Here is a 24022-nt window from a genome sequence, read left to right on the forward strand (position 1 = left end):
TAAATTAAACCAAATTGCTCATAAAATGAAAATTTTGAAAAAGATTCTCTAAACAAGCAGCATTATATGGGAGCGCATCTCATTAATGCGACAAAATGAAATTGTACACAAGAGGGAAGTGAGGTGGCTCAAGAATCTTTTCCCTAAAATTTTATAGGAAAGTATATAAAAATGCATCAATAGGGGTGAGATTTCTATCTTTCATGGAGGGCAAGGCAATCATTTCACCTCCATCATGTGCATGGATGCATGAGTTACACTCCTGGGCAGAGGTTTTTTCCCAAATCTATTTTATCATCATGAAAGGAAAAAAAATGGAAAAAGAAGGCTGCCGGGCTGTGGCATATGCACCCAAACACATAGAGAGGAAGGGTGAAATGACCTTTTTCATCGTGATGAAAAATTCCATCGTATATGCATGCTCTCATTGGCCCAACACTGGTGCTGGGGCCACACAGCCTGGCAGTGATCCCCTCCCAAGAAAAAAAATTAAATATTTAAAATCAAATTAATGAATCTATTATAAGCTCTGTACGTGAGTATGGCTGATGTAGATAAAGATCTGATCGATGCTCTTCATTAACTTTTATTGAACTCATACTCATAATTAAGCTCAAACACAGGATTTAAGCTAATACACAAACAGATGAACCCCCAATGTTCATTTCATGTTATGTTTTTCTAATCCCATACATACCAATTCAACAAACGGGTTAGGGTTGCCCATTTCTGTAACCCAAACAACCCCTATGAAACTTGTTTTCTCACTTTATGTTAGAACTCGCCAACTCTTCTATATATATGTTTTTCCATATGACCGGGGTTTGGAAGTTCAGGGTTTTTGGAATCCTGATCGAAGTTGGCGCCCTTCACTAATCCTAATCGTTATGTGAGAAGGAGTGAAGGGGTAAAAAACCCTAAAAATAATTGAAACTGAAGACACTTTTATTAAAAATCCTAGTGTAACAAGGAACAGATGAAGCCATGCCACTAAGTATAAATAAACATGTCCCATGAATGCACATTGTGATCTCTTCTCTTTCTGATTCTCATTGCGCATATAGGGAGTTTATAGTAGTGCAACAGTAGTACTTTACCCTTCCAATTAACGACACCATGGGTGTGTTCTCATGCACTGCCTCCATTTTCGCGGGTGAATACCTCGTCTGCCTCCCTTTCTACTACTGGTTTCGACAAGACGATGCTCATCCTGAGATAAGGTGTATATGCAACTGCAACTGCAACTGCAACGTCGACCTCGACTTCGACTTGTGTTGTCGCAAGGATGAATTAAAGAACTAAACCAACAATTTCCATCTTTCGAAATTCTAACATTCATGGAGCAGTACGTGGGAGCTAATTAAGGTAGAGCAAGAACTCTGCTGTTTGATACAATCTGCAGCAGATACGGCATTGGCATGAAGATCCCCCAAATAGTTTTTGTTTTTAGGTTTATTAAGAACTTTGTCTTACACTTTCTGGTTTTCTTGGGTAAGAATGTAAGATTGATGATTTAATTGAATTGCTAGTAGTTTGTCTCTTGTACTGCTTTGATTCTAATTCCTTATCTCTGAACGGTTGTGATTTGTTCATGTACGCTTACGTATGTGAATATTCCCGATCTGTACTCCAATTCCATATGGTTGGGACAACACTTTTTTTCCCCCATTTGATAAACAAGACGTAGGTGAATTGAATAGAGAATTGAAGACGTAGGTGAATTGAATAGAGAATTGAAAGCCTGGTCTGAAGGAAAAGTTTCTAATTTTTTTTTTTTTTGGGCAAGAGATGGCTATCTGGTGGTGGTGGTTGTAGCAGCATGGGAGTCAATAAGAATGTGTGCAGAAGCATTTAATTGAATGAGATTTTTTTTAGTTCATTAGGGATTGAACGATAATTTCACGTGTTCTTGTATCTAGACGTGGGAACCACATGACCTGTTAGCAGTCTTTTTTCCCGTTTTTTCTAATTCTAACTTCTAAGAAGATCTAAAAAGTTGCCAAGGTTGGGTTTGGTTGATGCCTTTAAGTAATGTGATCCAAAAAACAAATATGATCTTAAAGAAAGTAGTTGTTCCAATACGACCTAGTAAATAAGTGCAACAGCTAGTAAAAATCCCAAGGGTGCGTTTGTTTCTTTTTGGAGATTGATGTGCAAAAACTCATATTGCACCATAGGAGACGACTATGATCTTAAAGAAAGTGATTGGTGGCATGACTCAACCACATCAAATATAGTTCGTGATTTTGTTCTGTGTACTAACATCTCTTATTATTTCGTAGTTGATGATACATTGATTATTGTATGAGAAAACCCTAGCAGAATTTGCATATCCCCAACCATTAGATTCATCCGGGTCGGTGGGTCGGGCCATGATTTGGAATCTTACTCATGTCTTGTTTGACAACGTTGCTTAATTTACTATATTATATACTTGTATCTTCTAGTTAACCTGTTCATCAAATTTTATGTTTTGAGAGAGACATGACAATGCAACTTCTACCCAGAAAAAAAATAAAAAAATGAGAATGTTACCCGACAACTGCTCCAAAGGAACCTAAATAATTTATTTTGTGACAAAAAAATCAGTACGAAACAGACTTCAAAACAATTCAAAAAATTTTCTTAAAAAAAGGCCACCAATTAATATAGTAATGTGCTGCCATTAATCATTGCAGATTTAATTAATGACATAATCCCATAAGATTTTTTGTTGGAGTAAGATAATATAGTCTTGGGAATGTTTACCAAAGAAAATATATAGTTTTGAAATAATTCCACGTCTACTAAATCTGGTACTTGGATGACTTCACATGACTAACAGCTTCTTTACCACTAACTATCATGGCCATTCGCCCTTTTCTCTGGTTGCTCAAGAGGGTGGGCCAAGAAAAAAACATTGGAAATCCATCGCGGTAAAATATGAGACATCAAAGGGAAAAATATCACCTTATTTTGCCTACCCGTCAATTTCCTCAATTCCCTCTAATAGAGTGAGGTGGACCCCACTCCGGGCAGTGTGTTCGAGCAGGGGATAGGATGGTCAATTCTGCCCTCCTATTAGATGGAATTGAGGAAATTGATGGGCAGGCAAATTGAGGGGATAAAAATCCCACCAAAGGCACTTGGCGGCGTCGGACTACCAACTCCCGATGCCAGTGAGTTTTGTCAAGGGTCGGACAAGGAGTGTGTGTCCGATCAATTTGGATCCTTTACTGCGGAGCTGCTCGGTAGCACTGTGCTGCGCAGATACGCCGAGATGGGAAATGACTGCCTTATACCTGCTCGGGTAAGGCGCTCGGGTAGGGGTAAGACGGTCATTTTCTGCCTTGTTGTATTTGTGCAGCACGGTCTTGCCGGGCAGCTCGGCAGTAGAGGATTTGATCCGTTTCCAATGGGGTCTTGACAAACCTTGGCACGATTTGCTCTTTGAGCAACACTTAATGCACCAAACCCGATGTCGGCATATGGGGGGCTGACCGGTACGGTTGTGCGGTTCCTCTCATAGGGGGGGCTGAAATGACCATTCCACCCCCTGACCGAACACACTGTCCGAGTGGGGTCCACCCCCTTTTATTAGAGGCACTAGGGAACCGTACCGGGTAGGGGAACCGCAAGTGATAAAAATTCATGAATCCAGCCTCCGCCAAGAGGAGGAAAAACTAAAATTTAAATTCTAGTTCGAAGCAAAAAGGATTTCATACACTCATGTGTGTAACAAATACCTCGAATCAATCTAGGACATGTGGAAGGAGCAAGGTTCTAAAACTCGAGTTTCGACCAGCCAGAAATCGAGTTTGTCTCGGTTTCGACCATGATCATGTGGAAGGAACAAGGTTCTAAAACTCGGGTTTCGACCAGTCAGAAACCGAGTTCGTCTCGATTTCGACCATGATCATGTGGAAGGAACAAGGTTCTAAAACTTGGGTTTCGACCAGTCAGAAACCGAGTTCGTCTCGGTTTCGACCATGATCATGTGGAAGAAACAAGGTTCTAAAACTCGGGTTTCGACCAGCTAGACACCGAGTTCATCTCGGTTTCGACCATATCTTGGTCGAAACCTGGGACTTTTTCCATGCAAACTCGAACCTTGGTTTCGAGGCCCCGAAGTTATTTTTTTACCCTGATTCTTGTTGTGCTACCTATTTTTAGCATTATAAACCCAATCCATGCATTAGTTTCACATAGAGAATACTAAAAATATTACATGTGTTTTTTATCCAAGTTTGATACGATATATTGTTCTTGGACATGGTATTGAATAACGTTTAACCGGAATATAACTCCTTCAATATAAATAAGATTTAAGCAATCTTGGATTTGTTAGAATTCTTTGTTTTGATAGTTTTCCAACAAGTCCAAGATTGCTTAAATCCGATTTATATTGAACGAGTTATGTATCGATCAAACTTAATTTGATGTGCGCGAATGTTGTCAAAATCTCTCTGAATGAAAATATTTTTTTGGACTTCAAAACAAATGAATATTTTACCACACTTTTAGTTTTTAGCAATGTTTTACCATATTAAGATATACGGAATTTTAAGATTTGAGAAAAATCCTACCAATAGAAAGTTGAAAATTACACTTACCGACGAAAATCTAATTTTTATTCTTGAACTGGGGGGTTGATTTTTTTTTCTTTTGGAATTTAATTTTTTAACTATTTTTATTGGATTCAAATAGGGAGTAATTGCTTATTTATGAATAATATCTTAAGTAAATGAAAATGATATTAGACATAACTAAGTGTTTGTCCTGGTTTCTGACAGTTTTTGGCATAAATACCTGTTTGTCCTAGTTTTGAGCCAAGTTTCGATGGGCATAAGTGTCGAAACTACTAAAATATGGTCGAAACCATCGAAACCCGGTCAAATCTAGGGATTTTATAAAGTCCCCCTTCAACTTGTCTCAGAAACCTGCGAAACCGAGTTAACTCGATGGTTTTGACAGGTTTCGATCGAGTTTATCTTCCATGGGAAGGAGAGATATCTATCTTCAAAGAACCCTGCCCTTATAGTTCCCATTTCTATTTATTAGTCTCCCATCATCTTCTTCCACTTCTAATGTGGGATTAAAGTTCCCACACCAAAGGTGCTTTATAACAAGACAACTTCCAAAAGATCAATTCATCAAAAAAAAAATTTTAATTTTTTCGAAAGATCAAAGAACAAACCCTGTAGCTTGTTGGGGGAGAACGGAGAATACTTCCAAAAAAAAAAAATTTTTGGGAGCAAGAGATTGCATGTAGGGGCATCAACATGGATGCGATTTTTTAGTTCAAGAAAGGTGGTATGGTAATTTTGCCCACTCCTGTATTCAGGACTTCAGGTATAGGAACCACATGGCTAGGTAGCGTTCTTTTCTCTTTTTTTTATTTTATAGGGAAAAAAATACTTTAAAACTAATCATTAAAATACATGTTAAGCACTAAAAAACACCCACAAAAGGCTTCTCCAACCCCCCAACAAAGTCAAACAAAACGTAGACATTAATGTAAGTATGAACATCACTGGTTTACTTGATGCCTTTAATTAGTATTAAAGCTTACACGCGCGGATTATATTAAGGATTTAGAAGTTGGGAAGTCTTAGGAATTTTTTCCAACAAAAGATCTCCACCATTATAAATTAGATCAAAAGGTTGGACTTTTTGGCTGCTAGTGGAGTTTTATCTTTTATGTTTTAGTGTTTAATAAATCACAACAACAAAGAGTAGTACAATAATTAGGTAAATAATTATTGAAGAAGTAGTTGTCTTAAGTAATGATGACTACACTAAACCACATAAAACACGGCATTGAGCTGATCGATACTAGACTGGAGTTCTTTCCTCTTTAATTAATTAATAATGTTTGTCTGCTAACAAATTAACACTTAACCGACTTGACAAGGTCTGCGTATATATGTTTACTAGGAAACATTGTTTTTATATATATTCTCCAATCAAAGAACTCATTTAAAGCTCCATGTTTCCTGTAAATTAGCTTAAGCATCTGATTAGAGGGCGTTAATTAATTGTATCCTTTTTCTTTTTATGTTATCCTCTCCCTTTGGATTCTATAAAATATAAATAAATAAATAATTCCTCTCCCTTTGAATAATGGAACAGTTTTTTTAAATCTAGAAATTGAAGAACTAATTTAGTGACTTAATTGTGGAAACAAATAATGGTCAAGCATGGAAGAAATAACAAGGAATCCACCCACTAGGGAAATCTTTTGACAGTTGATTCATGGAAAATTATTTCCTACAATTCCCTGTCCGGTCCAATTCCCTAGTGCCAATAATAGGACTATAAGAAGGTGGTGGATCCCACCCGGGCAAAGTGTTTGGGCAGGGGTAGAATGGTCATTGCACCCCTGTGTTAGGGGCACTAGGGGAACTCGACTGGGCAGGGAATTGCAGGGGACAAAGATCCATTGATTCACTCCTTGCACCCATGGTTCAAGAAATTGAAATTTATCGCTATTGATTTTGATCCTAATTGACCCGAATAGGACATAAAATGACTTAGGTTTACTCGATCAGATTGGCTGGATTTGGGACTCATTGTCGACCGTTCCAATACCAATTCCTTAAACCTTGCTCGCACAAGAAAATGCTCAGCCTAGTCAATTACTCTCTCACAATGCTAGCCCGGTTTCTAATTATTGGAAAATTATCTAAAAAATACCAACATTAGTGCAGTAGGGAGACATAGGAAGGCAGCAAGGTCATTTCATGTAAAAAGGATAAAAATAGATATATACATGCTGGCATATCTTACCTCGGCAGCTCAAAGAACATTTTCCCTTTAATCATATATTCAAATGAAATAATGAATACCCTAAATGGAGTTCCAACTAACCTCCCCACCCCAAATATCACTCTCGTATTCTTGTTTCTTTTTATTCAATAAATTTTGTTTTTGATGCCTCTTGTTGATTGGATGTTTTATTTATTAATCATTTTTTATAAATTAACATAAATTCTTTTGTATTAAAGAAATCTGTTAAATTAAACCCCAAGTGTTTCTCCCCCAAACCCAAATCTCTTTCCCATCCTACAACTTCACCGCTTCTGATTTTCTAAACATAAAAGTTTATCCTTATTGGATCCTCTACTGCTGAGTTGCCTGACAGGATCATGCTGTCAAGACACGGTGAAGTGTGCAATGTCTACTTTACCCCCACTTGGGCAAAATGCTCGGATAGGGGTAGGGGTGTCAATACCCAACCTGAATCGATGAAACCGGCTCGAACCAGCCCGAACCACACTGGACCGAACTCTTAATGGTTCGGGTTCGGTTTGTGGATCCAGAGAGGCAAACGGTTTGGTTTGGTTTGGGCTAGCCCGACGGTGCACTGGTAGCCCAAACCGTTAGGCCCGAACCCGAATCGAACCGACCTAACCCGATAAATAAGTAAATAAATAAATGCCTAATGCCCCATTGCCCCCTAAATGTGTTGTGATGGTTTCTCACTTTATCTCATATCCTTTGTTAGTGATTACCCAACCAATTGTATCCATAGGCCATAGGACATAGGATACAAAGATGCATTGTATTTGAAATATTTTATGTATTTAAAAGAGAAAGAGAAGAAAAATTAGCACTAACCGAACCTTACTAGTTATATAAAACCGGTACCAAACCGAATCCAAATCGATATCAACCCGTTATCATAAATTGAAACCGACACGAAATCGAAACCGCACCGGAACCGAACATTTCTTAATGGTTTGGTTTCGATTTCTATAAAAGTCACACCGAAACTGAAAAGCCCGAACCAAAATCGACCCGAACCGACCCATTGACACCCCTAGATAGGGGTAAGGCGGACATTGCATGCCTCATGGTGTCTTGGCAGCATTGTCCTACCGGGCAGCTCGATAGCATAGGATCTTAATCCTAGTTGAATCTTCCAATTGAATTTTCTTTTATTCAAAAGAGGTACCAATTAACTTTTTCTTTTTCTTCCCTTTGATTTTTTTATTCAAATTTCTCATAAGTTTGTTTTCATAACTGTCTCTCATATTATAAAATATTAATATATTATATCTATAGTATAATATATTATGTTGTAAGATATTAGTATTATAAATGTATTAATATATTAATATACTATAATAAATAAGTCCCAAATTCGATTAGATTTTGGTTCGAACCGATGGTTACTATGTTATAACCGAAATCGAACCAAATTTGATTTCTACATTTCAGATCTACGTTGTAACCAAATTTTATTCAGTTTGATTCCAACTTTGTTTTTCAATTTTGGTTTCAATTTGACATCCTTATCCTGAGTCTACGTTCTAACATGCCCAAACAGTCAAACCAACTTGAACTGATTGGTCATTTGGTCAAAGTTAGTCAACATACTCTTTTGTGATTGATTATCTCATGTTTTTCACGGGTTTTTAGCAGTCAGATTTCCAAGCATTAGTTTTACTAGTTCTTTTTTAATCTTTGACCCCTTCAGTAACTTATTTTTGCCCTTTTTGGTGACACAAAATAATACAATATTATATTTGTCCTTCAGGTTCACACCTTTTCCCTCATTAATCAAACAGTGAATAAGCTTGCAGCTATTCCAGGGTAATATGACCCTTGCAACCAGACAGCCGTTATACTATTTTGGGCAATCAATAGCTAATATCCTCAAAGGCAGCCATTCCTCCATCCCTTGGAGAATTGAGCATAGTGTTCGCGATTGTTGGCATTTGTTTACGGTTTTTTTTATAATCTCTTTTCTTCATACTCACAGAGGGGAACTTCGTTGCTAATGCCTTGGCAGATTTTGGGGCTTCTTCTCAAAAATCTCTTTCATGGGAGGACTGCTTCCCCTCTTTCATTTCTAGTTGGTTGTACTTTAACTTTTGTAATATCTCTTTCTCCAGGGGTTTTCGTTAATAAAATTGTTTACTTTCTACCAAAAAGAAAAAACAAAAAGCTAATTATAATGTGATATTGTGATGATCAGACATGGCGTTGGCAAACGGGACTAAGTCCTGTTTGTTTTTGTCATGGCCAAATGTGAAAAGAAAGGCCCATAACTTCTTGGCCCTAATTTATACACAAACAAAACTCATCCTTGTTGAGTTATTTCTCATTTGTGACTTTTTGAATATTGATCTTGTTTCAAGATTTTACACCAACATTGTGTTCCAATAACAACCATTTGGTCAATCTGATGGAACTGCACGTGGTTTGGTTATTACTTTACATTATGTTTGAATTTAGTGGAGCCCACCTAAAGCTTGAATAAATTAGTTATGCTTCAATGACCAATTAGGTTTTCAAATCAATATTCAAATCTCTCTCTCTCTCGGAGTATATGCATTGCACCTAGACACTGAGGGGGCAAAATGACCGCCCCACCCCCATAAACAGTAGAAATGGAAGAGAGAATTTTCTCCACACACATTACTTGGTCACGTGGCTCTTACACGAGCATGGGACTGGGGACCAATAAGAGCGCACACCCAAACATCCAATATGGGGGGTGGGGTGGTCAATTCACCACCCATGTGTGAGGGTGTAGGTGGTGTGACCAAGCAACCTTCTTTTTACCTATATATATATATATATAGGGGTGATGTTCTTTGTGCCGCAACGTAGGCTACGTCTAAGCACATGGGGGTGGACACAATGACCATCCTGCCCCTCTGAGTGGCAGGTCATGTACTTGGGTGCAGCCTGCATTGCGGCATAGAAAACATTCTCCTATATATACTTATGAAAAATGATGTACACATTAAGCCATCAAGGCAAGGTATGCTAGTATCTCTATATCTATCTCTATATCTGAAATGACCTGATGTCTCTTTAATAAACAATATCATTTTATCACGTTTCATTTGTGAGGCTCTCCTTAAGGTGTCAATGTTATTGAAATAATTTCTTATTCCATGTGCATGATTATTAATTTAAAGCCATAAAGATAGGAGCCGACTAAATTGAAATTACTCAAAGAAAGTCTACAACTCTATGAGGAATAGTTTTTGTTCAATCAAGCCCTAAGAATCGGTCCGATCGTACCGAAATCAAAATTGACCGAACACTGAGATTTCTTAACGGTTTATTTTGGTCTCACCATTCTAAAACCGAAACTGATTCAGCCCGGACTGAAACCGAGCCGAACCAATCGTTTGACACCCCAATAGATTTCGGTTTAAGGTTATGAAAAAGTATTCAGGTTCCCCAGTTTGGTTTGAGTTGTACATATTATATCCTAAAATGAACCGAAAAATCAGAACCAAACCGGACCGATCAACACCCTTAGTTGGTCCTCAATTGCTTTGTGGCTGATCTTAAAACCAACTTAATAGATTGATGATTTGATTGTAATGTCTTTAACACGAGGGCTTTGGTTTTGGTTCACCAATGCATCATTTAATAACAATACGATTTTCTGATAAACCAATACATAAAAACAATTTTATCATATTATTCCCAACCTTAAATTAAAAAATCTTGGGTTGACCCAACTCATTCACAACTCTCATAAAATTGGTATTGACATGAAGCAAGTAGTTGTCATGATTAAGAAATTTGCAAATTCAAATTAATCTGATAAAAATAATTAATATTCAAATTAAATTAGGGGCATTTGTGTGGAATGAAATCTCTCATGTCAAGTCAATGGGAACACAGGAGGCAAGGGTGGATGGGATCTTTATCCTCCCAATTACACTGTCCGTATTTGACGTCAAGGACATCTAATAGAGGAGGTAGAAATGACTATCCTACCCCCTGCTGAACATACTGCCCAAGATGGGGTCCACGTCGGATCCACCTCCTTCTATTAGATATACATGTACTTGACGTCAAGTACGGGCAGTGTAATTGAGAGATACCGAGTTTATTATTTCTTTTTTTCATCCCTTACTACAAATTAGGTTTGTTTTTTGTTTTTTTTTTTTTTTTTTAATGCTATTACATTTTTTTATGCTACAAAGTATAAACTAGTATTCGTACCCCAAAAAAAAAAATTATAAACTAGTATGTAATTTATTTTTTTTTTGGTAGAAAGATAATCCATTAAAAGAGAAACGGATCACAGCATGATCGTTGTTCCAGTAGGGAACATCAAAGCAAGGATCGGAGTTAGGTCAAACAATCATATCCGTAATGGATTGGACCCTCCTAGCAAGGGTGTCCGCCAAAATATTAGTAGCCTTTAGAATGTAATGGAAATCACAAGCATCAAAATAGAAACTGAGGTGTCTAATGTCCTCCACAATCGACCTTATAGACAATGTCGATTCCTTTCCTTTCTTTTGCAAGCAAGATATGATCTCCTAGTTGTCGCTCTCCACCATCAACTGTAGTGTGCCTTCATATATTGCCTCCAGAAAGCCTTCTCGAATTGATAAAGCCTCACCAATCATGTCCGAGAAGGGAACGGGATTCGACACCACCAATCTAGTCCGGCCATTGTGATCCCGTATAAGGAAACCAATACCACTGCGCTTGCTATCCGAGTTATATGAAGCATCATAGTTCAATTTCATATAACCAGCTGTAGAAGGTTGCTAAACCAATGCTTGATGCACTCCATGTACCTGTACAGCTCCTGTAGATATGTTACCGGCAGATAAGAAATCATCACAGGCTCTATGAGCAGCACTAATCACGTTCATTGGGGACCAATCTTACATTCTTACCTCGCTACAAGCTTGTCGTTACGGGCACGGCAAAGGAAAACTAGTGTTTAGTTGTGGATTACTTTTTTTCGGTTAAGGAGGAGGATCACTACGCCGCCGCCGGATTGGAAGCACACCAATGGGAGAGGCAATTAGTGCTGGGTCAGAGAAAGAAAAATAATAATAAATACATATGAGAGATCGAGAGTATTTGATGTGGCCAACATGGCGATCTTTTTACCTTTTACTAAAATATTTTAGAGATAATTTCTTCCAGAGATGAACTTAGCATGCACTAATCTATCAGCACTTCATGATTAACTAGAGCTTTAACTTTTGTAAACAATCATTTAAAAAATAATTTATTGGAATTGAAATCAAAATAGTATATTTTTTATAGGGGTGCAAGTTTGGCCTTGATGGCCGAACCCACCCTGAGCCTGAATAGAGCCTACGTTGAGATATTCTGACTCTAAGGGTGGGTTAGGGTTGGGAATTTTTGACCCTGAATCAAGTAGGACTGAGCTAAGGTTGAGGCCTCGGGCTGAGCCCGACACGGCCCAACCCGACTCTTTTTTCTTCTTCCTGTTCTTTCTTCTTTCCTTGTTTCCTTCTTCTTTTTCTTCTTCTTCTTTCTAGCCAGGGCTGCCCATCCATCTCCTTTCCCCCATGGTCAAGGCCAATCAGGAGGGCGGGTCAGGATTGAATTTTCTTGGCCCCATGTCAGACAAGCCGAGGCTAGCCTAACTAAGGGGGCTCAGGGTTAAACTTGAGTTTTAAAAGGCCCAGCCCAGCCCAGCCCAACCCGATCCTATTGCAGGCCTAATTTTATAGGTCTTCCACACACCTCTAAACTCTAAAAGCTCATGGTTTAGAAGCATAAATCTTGAGAAACCAAATCGCATTAGATCCCTGTATACAATATGATTCTCCCAATATGCTTCTTGGGTTCAAACTTCTAACAGCTTGTTTGAAATACAAAGATTACAGATTCCCATTCCCCTAAGCCCCAATTGTTTTCCTCCAAAAGAACATATAATAGAATTGGACCTGCTCGACCAAGTGAAAATCGTTGGATTAGAATCTTTGGTGCTTGATTTGACTCAAATAAAGATTCTGATCTAATGTATAGAGTTCAGTTTACAATTCATTCATGATTCCAATCCCATGGTCTTGGATAGGAGTACAGCATAGAGATTAACGCCTAAGTTCTACAGTTTTCACTTGCCCATCTGCATTGCGGTTTACGCGGATTTTTTTTGTCTTGAGTCTTGACTTCTCAACTCTGTGTTTTCTTCTCTAGTCTTTGGGAGATTCAAAGATCGTACGCAGCCCTTCGAGGACTTTTAAAGATATCTAAATTTCAGAAGCAGAGCTTATTACTATCCGTGGCTGAGGAAAGCTTCCTCCTCCCTCTCTCTCTCTCTCTCTCTTTCTCGTCCCCTTGTGCGTCAACGTGGAAGATATAAACCTGCGCGCCTTTCATCTCTCTCTCTCTTTCTTTATCTCTTCGGCGATCTCTTTCTTGGTCTATGCTGCTTCAAACTGGCCTTGAAGGTAAATTACCTACCTGGGATCCTTAGAATGTCGATGGTTTTCCTTGGATTCTGTTTTTTTTTTGGGTTGGATGTTCTGGTTTTTTGTGTGATTTGTTGAAGTGAGTTGCAAATGTTAATGGACTTTTGGGGCTAGTTGAGATTCTGGGTTTCTAAAATTTTGAGGTTTTTTTAGTGGTGGGCTGTTGGGATTGTTCTTGTTTACTTCTGTTCTTTGAGTGAATGATATATTTGCTTGGTGTGGTTGTTGAAGGGAGTTGTGGATGTTGGTGGGATTTTCAGATTATTTGACATATTGAGTTTTTAAATTTGGTCTCTTGGGATTTCTCTTGTTTGTTTCAGTTCACAAACAAACAAGATGTCAGTTTTTCCCTTTTGAAGAGTTGCTGTTCCTGCAAATATGGTCTTGCAATTCAGATCTTCCTCCCTTTCTGGATTTAGGAAAGTACTGGGCATAAACCCATATAGGGATTTGATAATTCGCAGATGACTGTATAATTCCCTTATAGGATTTTGATATTCATTTCCATTTGAAATGATTCTCGGATGTTAAGTGCAGGATTGTGATGGATCAAACAGATTTTGAGCTTCCCCTCTTTTTTCCTATGTAACTTTGACTTTGACTCACTGGGTAGAATTCAGAGGTTCTAGATTTCATTTTAATCAATAGTCTGATCGAAACTTCATAATAGGTCCACTAAAATGCTTAGACCATGACCCTTTAAAGAAGTAGATGTGCTGAAGTGAAAATGTTTAGACCATGGAGTTACTTCTATTATGTTTATTCTATTTCCTGTATTTTTTTTTGGATCGAGAGCTGTATGATTGAGAATGAGAAGTGCAGGATGTTCACACAGAATGCCTTTCTCCAGTTCTTTAAGTCCCCTCCCCCCCCCCCCCCTTCTTTTTTTTTTTTTTTTGGGCTTTTTTTTGATCCAGTTCTTTATGTTGAGAGGTCTAGAACTGGTGATTGGATTCTTATTCATAGTCTAAATGAATACTTTCTTTGGAAGTTAATGATTTCCAAAGTGAAACTGGGGATTCATTTTTCCCCTTTCACACTTTATAGTCCCACAAAAGGGAATAATTATTATTATTTTTGATAGGTTAAAAGGGAATAATTATTGGTTTTGAGGAATTACCATACTGCTAACAGTTTCATTTGCTTGATTTGTTCTCAGCTATTAGTGTTTTGCCATATTACTTGTATAAATGGGGGAGGAATTGCTTCAACCCTTTGCCTCTTAATGCCTCTGGTTGGATCCTCCTTAATGGCTGAATTGATGGAAACAACACTGGGTGGACATTGTGGCATTAGGAGACTGATCCCATCAGATACATTATGAATAAGCATTCCTCTGTTATAAGATAGCTATTATAAGGTTAATGAATCTGAAGATGACCTCGTAGTTTATACTGCTGCTTCAATGGTTCATTTTTACTATATCATGGGAGACTTGATCGTATGATTTATCAATTGTTGCACAAGTGAAAGCCAGCTTGTTGCTTCCGCTATGGCAGAAATGAAAGCTATATTGACCTATAAGCAAAGAAAGAAAGCTGATTAAAGCAATCTAGGAACTGCATTCTTGATGCAAATGGCTAGTCCTTCCTAGGTTCTCTTGGTTCCTAAAACTGTCAACTATTCTGCTTCACTCTTTACTGGGGGGGAAAAAGAAAAAAAAAAACACTATTCTGCTTCATTCATCAATGGAGTAAGTATTCACAAGATATCTCATAATGGTTTAATTGGAAGTTATTGGTTATAGCACTAAAGCTTTTGCTGCCAAACAAGGTATTTAAAGGTGAATTGCAAAACCATTAATATTTTCTATCTTTGACCAAGAAATTAACTGAATTCTTCCTTTATCAGTGAGATATGGTGGAAACATCATCCTGAGTTCAGTAAGGCTGGTTGATAACATTTTGTTCTTTGTGGTTCATATTGGCAGGTTTTGGATTCTTTAGAGCTGACGATTGCTAGACATTGAAAGCTTGTAAGTGGTGTGCCTTTTGTAGTAATGACTTGTTTCTCTTTCTTGTCGAGAAAGAAGGAATCTTCTTCAGCTAGAGCAACTGTTGAATTTGATGAAGGTAACCACCTAACAAGCAAGAAACTTATGGGATTGAATAATTTCTCAAGAGGATTACAAGGCTTAATGCTTATACTTATTTGAAGTTGATCCATTTTTTTGCCTATAATTTTATTAGTCAAACATATGTGCGTGCGCGCGTGCACACACATACACACACAGAATCCTCTGGGTGTGTTTGGTGAAGGGGATTGTTTGGTAAAATATGTACATCATGCATCTTTTGTGTTCAATAAGCTCTATTAACTAAACTGGTATTGATGTAATTCCTTGAAGCTCTGCATTTGAATGGTGTTGTAATCTTTAATAAAGGACTTCCCAAGAAGAAGAAACAGAAAACGCACCGAGTGCTCAAACCAGAGCCTGTTTTCTTTTAGCGTGTTCCTCTCCTGTCCAGCTTTCTGGATTTTGAAACTTTAGTTCTTTATTTATTTTAATTTTGTTCAGAATATATTTGTATCTTTCTTGTGTTTTTGTGTTTCGATTTCTTCTGCCCTTTTCACATTCCATATTATGCATCTTTCATTCTTTAACTTTTATCTTTAACCATCAGTTAACCAGTTTCATATTTCCTCAGAGGTTTCAGGCATCCAGAATGTTACACAGTACACTTACAGAGAATTGAAAAATGCTACTGGTGATTTTAGTCAAGCAAATAAAATAGGGGAAGGGGGTTTTGGTTGTGTCTACAAGGTATATTGCATAAAGTTTTCACATTTTATTAAAACAATTTTACCTTTATTCTAATTGTTCAAAATGGTTTCTCAATGACTCATATGGCTTCTTACATCTCCCCAAATTTTTATTATGCTCAGGGAAGGCTTAGAGATGGTAAGGTTGTTGCTGTCAAGGTACTATCAGCCGAATCAAGGCAAGGGGTTCGAGAGTTCCTGACAGAGTTAAAAATGATATCAGATATAGAGCATGAAAACCTAGTCAAGTTGTATGGTTGTTGTGTGGAAGGAATCCATAGAATTTTGGTGTATGGCTACCTTGAGAATAATAGTCTTGCACAGACTTTCCTTGGTAATTCCACTTTCATACTTGGTTTGAAAATTCTTACTGTGAAAATGCATAGCATATCAAATAGTTTCTTAAATGTGATACCAATTCTGTGACACCATACTGCATGAGGCTTCTATGATAGATTTTCTTGTTTAATATTCTTAGCAGTTGAAAATTTTCTTATATATTTTGTTTTGAAAATATATTGGCTTATAATGATAAATGTTTTTATTAAAATTTCTATCTATTTTAGAAGTTTGATTAAGTACATACAAAAACATGAAATTTGAATGAGAGTTGGCAAATCTGTCAGCCTCCAAGCCTGCCTTACCCTCATGGCTTAATGGGGTAAGTGTAACCCTCCGATTCCATCCCTGATCCCAAACTAACCAAATTTCCCCATTAACATATTTTTATCCTGATATAGGGAATAGTTTTTCTAGTCTGGCAGACTAGCGCAATTATCTACCATGGAGCAGATTTGATAGAGCTGAAATTTTGTAGACAGGTATGCCCCTAGGTCTCCTGTTTGCATGTCAAGTTTCTTCCCAAAATAGAGTTGGCCAAGTGGCAAATGAAACTTTGAAGATCAATGAACATTGCAGCTTTTCTAAAAGGAATTGAATGACTATAAGTGGGAATCTGCCAATACATGAGAGGATATATGGATAAATCTGAGTCTGGAATTGACATGTGGCCAACCTAATCCATTTTCTAGATTTCTATAAATTGAAATTTCCATCACACCCTTCCATGTGGCAAAACTTGGTGCCAGCTAGAGGTGTACCCTCTAGTCTTGCTCTTGCCAGACTAGAGAAACTTTTGCCCATTACAAAATAATTAAAATTAAGCTAAATTATTGTTTATTTTATTACTTATCTTAAGCTGGTCACTGAACTCACCTGATTAGTATGGTGGGCTTTTGGGCATGCCTTCCCCCTGCCAATTTAATAATCGGGCTGGTTCAGGCCTGGCTTGTGGCCTGAGATATCATTTCTCAACCCACCAGAACCTGTCAATTTCCACCTTTAATTGAAACATAAGAATATGGATTTGATAATTGGATAAGAGGAAATCAGGATATGTATTAATATTACTTTTATCAATTACTGTGCTTCTAATTGATTTTTCAGAATCTATAACTGTAAGCCATTGTGATTTTTTGTCCTATTTATTTCAGGAAGCCACAGTAGCATCCACTTTGATTGGAAAACACGTTATAAAATTTGTATTGGTATTGCACGCGGGCTAGCATTTCTTCATGAGGAAGTTCGACCTCGTATTGTTCATAGAGATATCAAAGCAAGCAATATCCTCCTTGATAAAGACCTCAATCCCAAAATTTCGGATTTTGGTCTCGCAAAGCTTATTCCAGTCAACATGACACATGTCAGTACACGTGTTGCCGGAACAATGTGAGTTTGAAGGATCCACTTTAGTCTTGTCAAAATTATTCCTTTTTGCTAGTGAACATCAATTTCTCAGTCATCTTGGTGTAGAAACGCTGCATTACATTAACCCAATAGTGCCTTAATGCAGCATTAAGGCTTGCGATTAGGGTTGTTTACCAACATAAGAGTTATACTGGAAATAACCAACTTTGGACTAGTGGTCCTTATGAAGGAATGGGCATCTGTATTTCGCATTCTCACAATCTCAATCAAAAGGTATATGCGAAAAGGTTGAGCTTGTACACTATTGTAATCATCTGCTAGGACTTTTCTGGACTGTTAATCAGTTCTATTTTTCAAAATGATGTTGGTCCAGTGATTACTTTCATAATCTGTTTGTTTTTTACAGTAGACAGAGTCATGAATAGTTGGCCCGTGTGGCATTTTCCTTCCAGATTCTTTGCACTGTTCTCACCACTTATTTGTCTATGAATGTCGGAGTGTATGTGGGTCCTTTGAACTAAGATTTTCATGACTCTCTTTTGGACTTCAACACCATAATCATTGAATGCAGCAGCAGAAATGAATCTAAGTTGCTGTAGCCTTTGTATCTTCAAAGTCTGCAATTGTACTTCTAACAGCATAGCATTGGAACAAGGCCAGATCAATGTTGGCTGCTACGATTGACCAAAAACGTTTTATCTGAATATAGGATTAGCCTATAGAAGTTAGCTTTTGTTTTTGATTCCACACACTTTCATTCTCCAATATACCTTTTTTATATGTGATCCTTTATATTCATCTCCTTACTGCAGAGGTTATTTGGCACCTGAGTATGCAATACGGGGACAATTGACACGTAAAGCAGATATTTATAGCTTTGGGGTTCTCCTCCTTGAAATAGTAAGTGGCAGATGCAACACCAACACACGGTTACCTGTTGAAGAACAATATCTTCTTGAAAGGGTAATGTACTCTTGAAAACCTGTGAGCCTTCTCAATGTTTTGCCCTGAGATGATGTCTTTTCGTGCACAAATTTGTAGCATTAATGTTAGCTAAATTTGCTATAGCTGGTAAGAGAGCATTTTCACATGGAGCACAAGCAGGATTGTAAAACCATTCTATTGATTTGCTAGTTGCGTCGAATAGATTTGCTTTAGTAATGTTCTCCCTCTAATCCTTCCAATTACTTGTGATGTATTGGACATTACATTCATCGAAAGCAATGGTATTTGACCCACCAGACTTCCTTGATGGATCAGTGGATGATGTTCCTCTATTATTTGATCCGATAGACTTTCTTGATATTCCACTAGTAGATTTATCTGGCCATAAAAACTGGAATACATTTGTACCAGTTCTACCAAGGAATATTAGTATGTAACTATGTTCCCCAAATTGGAGAGACTATAATGTCATAAAAAGTCATGGAAACCAAAATCTTGTAGTGTGACTCATATTGAACTGTGCAAAGGATTTGAGACACATGATGGGAGGAAAAAGTTGCATGAAGAAGAAAAGTTTGTGACCTGACCTTTTATCTATCATATACTGCATAAAGTTGAAAAGTATAGAGATATGATACTTCTGCCTACCTATGTAACTTCTGCATGGTACCTGTTTAGTTTCAGGACCGTAGGGTGTTTGTTCTCTTCTTTTTAGGGTAAATTATACCTGGGGTATCTAATGTTTAGAGAAAGTTAGTATGGGGTACCTCGCGTTTGAAATATTATGTTTGGGATACCTAACATTTTATAAATGTTAAGTTTAGGGTGCGCTTTTTTTTTTAAATGATGTTTCCAACTTTGCCTATAGATAGCAGAACCTTCACTTCTCTGGCCAATCTGCTGCAGCATACACCCACAAGATCGGTAAAGAACGAACAGGTCTCTGACTCACTGCATACTGCTTCTGCCATCATTCCTGTAATCTGCACAAGCCTCCTCTGTGAAGCCATCAAGGAGCTGCAGAGACGAAAACAGCTCCTCTCTCCCCCTTTCTCTATTTTGTAGGTGACAAAGATTGTTCGTCATCTGAGAGATTTCTGATTCTCTTCCTTAACAATCTTCTGGAAGCCCAAGTGCTGCTTCACTCAGAATGTCATCTCATCTCCGAACCCAGATGACGTTTCACTCTCTTTAACTTTATCACTTTGGTGACGATTCACTTCAGGGCTCCTGAGTTCTGTGATAGTTTTCACTCAATCCCTTTTTTCCCTTTTATCTCTCTACTCTTTGTCGTCTCCACTTGGATTCTCGATGAACAGGAGCAATTTCAGGTTGGTCTTCGGATTTGAATTAGTAGAAGATGTGTTCTATGACTCCCAAGTTTCAATGGAAATGACCAGTACTGAGCCTAAACCGAAGGCTTGATATAATTGCAATTTGATCACACAGCTTTGCAGGACTTGGACTTGGTGGGTTTCTAGTTTTCAGTTTGATGCTTGAGGTTCCACCATTATCCTTGTGGAAGCAGTAAAGATGACCATGGGGACATCCACGAGGGAAGTAGAGTTGTTGGTGATTGAATGCTTGAAAGGAAGCTCATAAAAATCTGACTAATAGAAATGAAAACATGCCTCAGACAGGTGACAGTGTGGAGGAGCTGAAGATTGGAAATCTGTTGAGCAGTTCCAGAACAAAAAAGCATGGGGTGCAGAAGCTCCTCCACACGTCGTTCAAGAAAGAGACATCGATTCAGGTCCGAGTCCAACATGGCTGAGATGAGTTCGTTCAAATGCAGGCCTATATCGTCCCCAACGAGGCTGCCAAACAATCATTTGGTTATGCCATTGTGGGCTTTGCCTTTTACGAAACTGTTGCATTGTTTTTCTATTGATGGCATTCCTGATTGTATTTGTATTTTAGTTGGATCCGGGAGGAAGCAGAATATGTGGAGAGAGAGAGAGAGAGGTAGCGGAGGGCTTGGGCCGAGCCTTTGGAGGTGTATTACCTTATTGTAAGCTGAGGGCTTGGCCTGATAGGCCCAAGCCCGGAGCTTTTGGAGGTGTGATTTAGCATTTTTTTTGTGTTAGGGTTTTCTTCCATCACATAGTGGATCATCTTCAGCTTCGCCTATGGATGTAGTACATCAAATTGGTGTGTGAACCACGTTAAATCTGTGTCACCCTGCTTGAATCTGTTTTGTTTCTTCGTGTTTCATGATGCTTGTGTTAACATACGAGGTATCTTAGATGTAGTTTTTCTGAAAGTTTGGTACCTCAAGTGTAATTTACCCGCTTTGTTTTGGGTCGGTGGTTGTCATTTTATTATGTTGGTTCCTGAACTGAGATGGGGTGCAACCCATTAAATTCTGTATCTAATTTCTGCATGTGCTAGCTTGTTGACTTGTCCTTCATGCTTGGTAATTACTTAGATTTGCCCTTGGAAATATCTCATTAAGGACTTTGAAGCCATATTATTAACGGTGGTTTGCTTGTGTTAGATTATTTATTCCAATTTTCTAAAGATCTCCAATGGTGGCTAAGACACCCTTTGTGGGAATTCTCCTCTTGCAGACATGGGTGTTACATGAGCGGGGGGAGCTTGTGGAGTTGGTTGACACATCATTGAACGGGATTTTTGATGCTGAGGAAGCATGCAGGATCTTGAAGATTGGCCTGCTGTGCACCCAGGATGCGCCTAAGCTCCGGCCATCAATGTCAACTGTGGTCGAGATGCTAACAGGTGAGGTGAATGTTGAGGGCATGACGATAATGAAACCAGGTCTTATCTCTGATTTCATGGATCTCAAAGTCAGAGGACCCCAGAAAGAAAAGACTGATGCGAAAATTAGATCTGACACAGTATCCTCTGGATCAGACAAGGTGGATAATTCATCCTTCTCATCAGAAAACACCACTTCCACATATAACAACACAACAAATGCCACCATGACCTTCAACTCCATATATGAAAGAAGTAACTGAGAGAAGTCATTACTACAAATCCCCTGCAGATTTTCCAGGTTTCTTGTGTTATGTAAATTTTTGTGTAAGCCCATTAATTATTATTATTTTTTCATTTTAATTGTTTACAGTGGTCTATATAGGAAGGTAATCTTGTAAATGAGGACTGTTTGATATGTTAAAATGTGTATAAACTTCAGACAGGTATGTCAAGATGAGTTAAGTACCATGGTGTTACCAACTTCTTCTCATTTTAATCCTTATTCCCACAAAAAAAGAAGTCTTTATGTACACAAAGAACAATGAACCATTGTAGTTTCAAAGGTGAAAGAAATTTATAGAATTAACCAGGTGTCCTATTCAAAGTAATGACTTCCCTTTTCCTTTTTATATTTTTTTCAAACTCACTCAGAACAAGGTAGAACATTCAGATTTTAGTTCAAAAATGTTCAGCCACTCTTGTGTTTCTGGTACATATCAAATGCCGGGCTTCTGGTCTGGTTTTATAAAGAAATTCATCATCTGTCCAACCCAGCTTGGCTGGTTACGCATACTTTAACACACTACCTCATCTTTGACCCTCAAAAAGATAAAAGAAAATCACCCCCACTATAAAGTTATCTGTGGACCCAATGGACTTAAAAGAATGGAATCGGGAGACCCCGTGGATTTCAATCCCGATTGGATTCGAACCGGCATGGATCTATCAGGCTGACCTTACAAATCTCGACCGATCCGATCCCGATTCTTAAAACACTATGTGGGCTTTGTCACTATTCCGCTGTGGGGGAATGTACCAGGAGGGGGGTAAAATGACTGCCCTGCAACCCATAAAAGGCAATAATAACTACCTTTGACCCACATGCACGCGTAAGGGTCAAGTTCCCCCACAGAAATCTTGCCCATAGGTTATATATTTTGGAGGATGCTAGGTTACAACATATTTAACGCTCATAAGGGTGTGTATGCAGTTTCCATTGACAAAAAAAAAAAAAAGGATGTGTATGCAGTATGCTAAACAATGAAACATTTAAGAGGTCCTATACAAAAGTCATTCTAGGCAACATAATGATGTATAGTGAGCGCTCCATTATTTGTCACTTGACAGTACATGGGTTAGTCCATGTCACAGCCACTCCACATCTATCTCAATGGTCAAATTTTAGTCCAAAATAAAAAAGGAAAATTGTTCAAACTCTGAGTCATAGTTTTAACAAAATTACCAAAATACCATCAAATGGAGATGAATATAAAATACACGTACAATGACATCTTTTATAAGTTCAGCTACTTTGTCTGCTCATTTTAAGCTGAAATTATACTAATGAGATGCTTGTGTGGTCCTTAATCACATGCAATAACCCATATACTACCCTGTGACAAATAGTGAAGCATTATATTAAAAAAAAAAAAAACACCCTTCATTTTTCTCCAATTTGCGCGTGCAATGTTATATTCAACTAACATAATTTCAAAAGTTAATATTGATCTTCAAAGGTTAATGTCATTGATAAAGTTTTTATTAGTTCCATGTGATAAGTGTACATGCATCTTGCTTGGAAATGACCATGCCATATATGTGTGGTTCCATTCATTATTTTGAACTCGATATGTGGGGTCCTCTATGACATAGAACTGAGTTTGCCTCAAAGTGGTTGACAACATTTTATAATTATTCACAAGTAACATATTCTCTGATTTTTCTTTCTTTGGATGTACATAGGCATATTTTAACAAAATTGATTATAAAATAATAATAATTAATTAAAATAATTAAGAGAAGTATCTTAAAAAATAATTAAATAATTAAAAGCATTTGTTAGGAGGCTCTGCTTTACTTTTTTAGTTTATATTATTTTTTAATTTTTTGGTTATTCTAAAATATTGTGATTCCATCAAACTAGTTCCAATTAATATTCCTTTCTAGACCTCTTGTCTAAGATCATGTGTAAGTACCTTCTTTTACATATGATCAGTTTAACATGATATGGCAATAGAACATTGAAATTATTTTTAGTTTAGATAATCAAAGTAGTAAGGATAAATTGTTGGATCTTGAATTATAAATGTATTTACTTTCTTTTCAACTATTTGTTCTGTATTTTCTTATTCCAAATTGATTTTATAAATGATGAAATAAAATAAAATTCTGGATTTTAGAGAAATAATCCAATGTATCTTTGTCACTTTAACTTTTGACTACTAATTATGGTTATTGGTGAAGCACTGATACATATAGAAATTTAGGAGCTCCTAATTAACTATGTTCATATCCCTAACATGAGCATGAACAAGAGTTTCTATTGGATTATTTCTCCTCCCTTCCTCCTAAAAAAAAAAAATGAGTTCCTTTTTATTTTTTTATTTTTAGTTAAGAATACTGATATATTCCCTTTTATAATTAATCAAAATAGAAATGCAGGATTCAATCAAGTGAGAGGA

General features: G+C 37.5%; 1 protein-coding gene across 2 annotated transcripts; it reads left to right on the plus strand.

Moving 5' to 3' along the window:
• The first annotated feature begins 12942 nt into the window (after positions 1-12942).
• On the plus strand, positions 12943-21837 carry LOC122651349 (cold-responsive protein kinase 1-like). Of its 2 annotated transcripts, none has more exons than XM_043844712.1 (7): positions 12943-13184; positions 15136-15277; positions 15854-15969; positions 16092-16302; positions 17462-17696; positions 18488-18638; positions 21161-21837. In XM_043844712.1, the coding sequence occupies exons 2-7, from the start codon at positions 15205-15207 to the stop codon at positions 21599-21601; spliced, it is 1227 nt and encodes a 408-aa protein (XP_043700647.1). In that variant the 5' UTR covers positions 12943-13184; positions 15136-15204; the 3' UTR covers positions 21602-21837. The 2 variants fall into 2 exon arrangements, with proteins under 2 accessions (XP_043700647.1, XP_043700648.1); XM_043844713.1 differs by having other exon boundaries at positions 12946-13184; positions 21191-21837.
• The last annotated feature ends 2185 nt before the right edge of the window (positions 21838-24022 follow it).

This window comes from Telopea speciosissima, chromosome 2, assembly GCF_018873765.1.
Source record: "Telopea speciosissima isolate NSW1024214 ecotype Mountain lineage chromosome 2, Tspe_v1, whole genome shotgun sequence".
Classification (NCBI taxonomy): domain Eukaryota; kingdom Viridiplantae; phylum Streptophyta; class Magnoliopsida; order Proteales; family Proteaceae; genus Telopea; species Telopea speciosissima.